The sequence below is a fragment of the Sitodiplosis mosellana genome, unplaced genomic scaffold (assembly GCF_009176505.1).
Source record: "Sitodiplosis mosellana isolate CC-2019 unplaced genomic scaffold, AAFC_SMos_1.0 Smas_scaffold_7425, whole genome shotgun sequence".
Classification (NCBI taxonomy): Eukaryota; Metazoa; Arthropoda; class Insecta; order Diptera; family Cecidomyiidae; genus Sitodiplosis; species Sitodiplosis mosellana.
The window spans coordinates 1-3,704 of NW_022602480.1; the positions used below are offsets into that span (position 1 = coordinate 1).

A 3,704-nucleotide genomic window follows, 5' to 3' on the forward strand; every position below is an offset into this window, starting at 1 on the left:
TGGTCGCACAGGTGTTTGCAAAATGTATCACAAAGCTGAACCTGGTGAAAAAATTTTCTACAAAGATGTTACCTCACTGTATCCATACATCAATAAGTACGGTCGATACCCTGTTGGTATTCCAAAAATTTTACTCGGCAAAGATCTTGAGAATAGAAATGTTTTCAATATTGATGGAATAATCAAAGTTGATATATTGCCACCAAAAAGACTGTATCATCCCGTACTTGGGATCAAAATGCATAACAAATTAATTTTTTCGTTATGCTACACATGCACAAAAGATATGAATACTGGTGTATGTACTCATCCAGCTGAAAAACGTTTCATTCATGGAACATACGTAGCTGATGAATTGCGATTAGCTGTAAGAAAGGGTTATGTTGTTCGAAAAATATATGAAGCTTGGGAGTACGAAATGACACAGTACGACAAGCATACACAAGAAGGCGGTCTATTTGCCAAGTATATAGATACCTTCTTAAAAATTAAAACTGAGGCTTCTGGATTTCCACAGCATTGTAAATCGGAAAAAGATAAGCGAAAATTTATAAGTGACTTCAAAAAGCATGAAGGAATCACTTTAGATTATGCTCAAATTAAATACAAATTATTATTGAATAGTTTATGGGGACGTCTGGGTATGAGACAAGATAAAATGAAGAAAGTCTTCGTTAAGTCTGCCAATCATTTGCTTCATTTAATGACAAATCCATCACTCGAAGTGAGTAGCTTCGTCGGTTTAAGTGATGACACGTTACTTGTTTCATACAAGTATCGAGAGGACTGTATGGAGCAAAATTCCAAAGTAAATGTTGTGCTAGCTGCGTACACAACAGCATTAGCCCGAATACATTTATATGGCTATTTGGATATTTTGCAAGACCGATGCTTTTATTATGATACAGATTCTGTCATATACAGATGCGCAGCAAATGAACAAGACCTGCCATTGGGTGACTATTTAGGTGACCTCACCGATGAAATAGTGGGTGAATATGGTGAAGGTAGCTATATTTCAGAAGCTGTCTTCACAGCTGAAAAAAGCTACTCATTTGTCGTAAAAGTCCCTAATAAAGAAGATATTGTCATTTGTAAAGTGAAAGGGATCACTTTGAATCACGCCAGCGCTGAATTGGTCAATTTCAATTCAATGAAAAGTATGATTTTGAACAATCAAAACGATGAAATTGAATTGGTAAAAGATTCGATTCAGCGCTCTGTAGATAGCACGGTATTTACAACAACGCAAAAATATAAATTTAAAGTAAATGGCACTAAAAGAATTAAGATAGGGTGTGATAAGATTGAAACCCGTCCATATGGGTTTTATTAGACATATATTTTAAGTAATTAATCTAAAGAAACATGTTATTTAGCAAGTAAGAAGAGCATTAAAGAAAAAGTACTTGTTTGAAAATAAAAAATCATATTGTTTTATTCCATTCTTTTTTCATATAATTATACATGTTTTCTATAACTATGTCATTAACAAACAAATTTTTACTAAATTTACTCATAAAATAGTGCAGTTTCTTAAAATTATTATGGCGAAAATGCAACAAAACTTTCCACACTTATTGGATGAAATGTGTTGTATTTGATTCTTATTACATTTAATCCGAATCGAATGCTTTTTTAGAAATTGCGATATATAAATATTTCTTATGGGAAATCCAAAACTGTCAAAATAAAAGCCATATCTATTTGATGATATATAAATTGCGACCCAATGTGATCCGGCTTCGTTATGCGGTGAAAGATTTACAACAAAAATAGCTGGCAAACTGAATTTGGTTGGAAGAGAATCACATGGGAAAACGCCTTTAAAAATATTACTTCTTTGATACGGTTTAATTACATTAATTATTGAGAATGTATCCATTTTAACTACTATAATCTAAAATTATATTACGATTTTTATCCACTTCAATGATATTATCAAATTCAGCAAAAATAATTAGATTTATGGTTGATTTTAATGGTTCAGAAAAACGTATTTCGGCTCGTAAGGTTCCACTTTTTATGATATTCCAATGAGGCTCGTTGCACGAAAGATCGGGTGTTAAATCAAATGCTGCTAAACAATAACCATTAGGATACTCAGAATGAGATATTGAATTTCCTATATCGTTGAAATAAATACCACTTCCTTCAAATAGTGTGTAGTACGAACGAGTATATAAATTGTTTGCAAAATCTGGTGTTAATGGTTTTGAGGGTATTTGCGTAGAGTCGATGTATAGCGCTAGGTAGTTGTAATTGAAGTGTTGGAAGTTGAATGGATTCTTTTTTAAAGTACCGTTGAAAGCTGCGCCGTCAACCATACCGATGATACATCGCTTAGGTATTTGACCTAAAAATATATTGTCTATACTTTTACTTTGTATATCAGCTGGAATTGTCACAGTTTTTATTTCCACTCTTGTAATCGGATATTTGGCTGGTGTAATACTTAGGGCTCGTGCATGTGCTAGTAAAATTGATGGATTTATTCTCACTTTTCTTACAAAAAGATTTGCTTCAATAATTTCAACATGCGCTGCAGCGCCACCGATCAGATGAAATTCATTTTTTGCGTTGATTAGCTTCACTCCTAATTCCACACCGTTTAGCATAAATTTATTTACGTTAGTCGCTTCAACAACTGTTTTTCACAGCCGCATTGGATAGCTGTTAAGCGCATTCTTCGATATCTCAAGGGCACGTCACACCTGAAGCTCGCATTCAAAAAGAGCACTTGAAATGCCCATGGATATTGTGATGCTGATTGGGCATCAGATGTTGATAGCCGCAAATCATGCACAGGCTATGTATTCCTTCGTTCGTCTGGTCCGATCTCGTGGAATAGTAAGCAGCAGCCAACAGTCGCACTCTCCACCGCAGAAGCGGAATACATGAGTCTATCTGCTGCCACCCAGGAAGCGATGTGGGTGAAGCAGATAGAGGGAGAGATTTTTGTCCAACCATCTCCGCCGATTAGCATCCTTTGCGATAATCGGAGTGCGATCAGTTTGGCAGAGAATAATGGCTACTCTGCAAGATGCAAGCACATAGACATACGTCACCATTTCGTTAGGCAAATGGTTGAAGAAAAAAAATGCATCATTCATTACGTCAATACGGAAGACAATGCTGCAGACTTGTTTACAAAAGCATTGCCTAAACAAAAATTTGACCATTGTCGCAAACTCTTTGGTTTAATTTAATGCCATTTCCGTATTTATGTTTTCTTTTATTTTTTCTTCATATTTTCATAGTTTTAAACGTCTATATAAAGCGATCATTTTCGAACATTTGAGCATTCCCGTCGCAGCAGTCAACAGAAGCTGATTGTCGAATCAACAAGCGCGATTGAAATCACGAGTCAACAGAAGCTGATTGTCGAATTGAAGCAGTAACCATCATGGGTGGTACTCAGTCCAGCAATGAAGAAAAGACCATCGACACGAGCGGTACGATCAACAACAATGTCGTAATCAATGACCCGGTCGAAATTAAGAGTCGCGAGATCATTATTCTACTCAGCATCATCTGTATATTGTTGACATTACACTTCGCGATGTACGTTTTCAGCGCCTACAAGAAAGTTCTGAAGAAACGCTACACCAACAATCCAGCATAGATCGCCTGTAGTTTTTAAGTTCAATTTGATTTGATTTTTGAATTTTGAAGTTGTGTAATGCTTGAAATTTAATTATTTT

At 35.4% G+C, this 3,704-nt stretch overlaps 1 protein-coding gene across 1 annotated transcript; it reads left to right on the top strand.

Moving 5' to 3' along the window:
- The first annotated feature begins 22 nt into the window (after positions 1 to 22).
- LOC129580247 (uncharacterized) lies at positions 23 to 2,355 on the top strand. Its single transcript, XM_055470483.1, has 2 exons — positions 23 to 1,160; positions 2,300 to 2,355. Exons 1-2 carry the CDS (start codon positions 23 to 25, stop codon positions 2,353 to 2,355), a joined length of 1,194 nt encoding a protein of 397 aa, XP_055326458.1.
- The last annotated feature ends 1,349 nt before the right edge of the window (positions 2,356 to 3,704 follow it).

Bases quoted from the DNA above. Each gene is read 5' to 3' on its own strand.
- LOC129580247 (XM_055470483.1), top strand. From the start codon at position 23: ATGTATCACAAAGCTGAACCTGGTGAAAAAATTTTCTACAAAGATGTT. The intron at 1,161-2,299 runs GTATGATTTTGA...TCTTTTTTAAAG, and splicing joins CAATTTCAATTCAATGAAAA to TACCGTTGAAAGCTGCGCCG.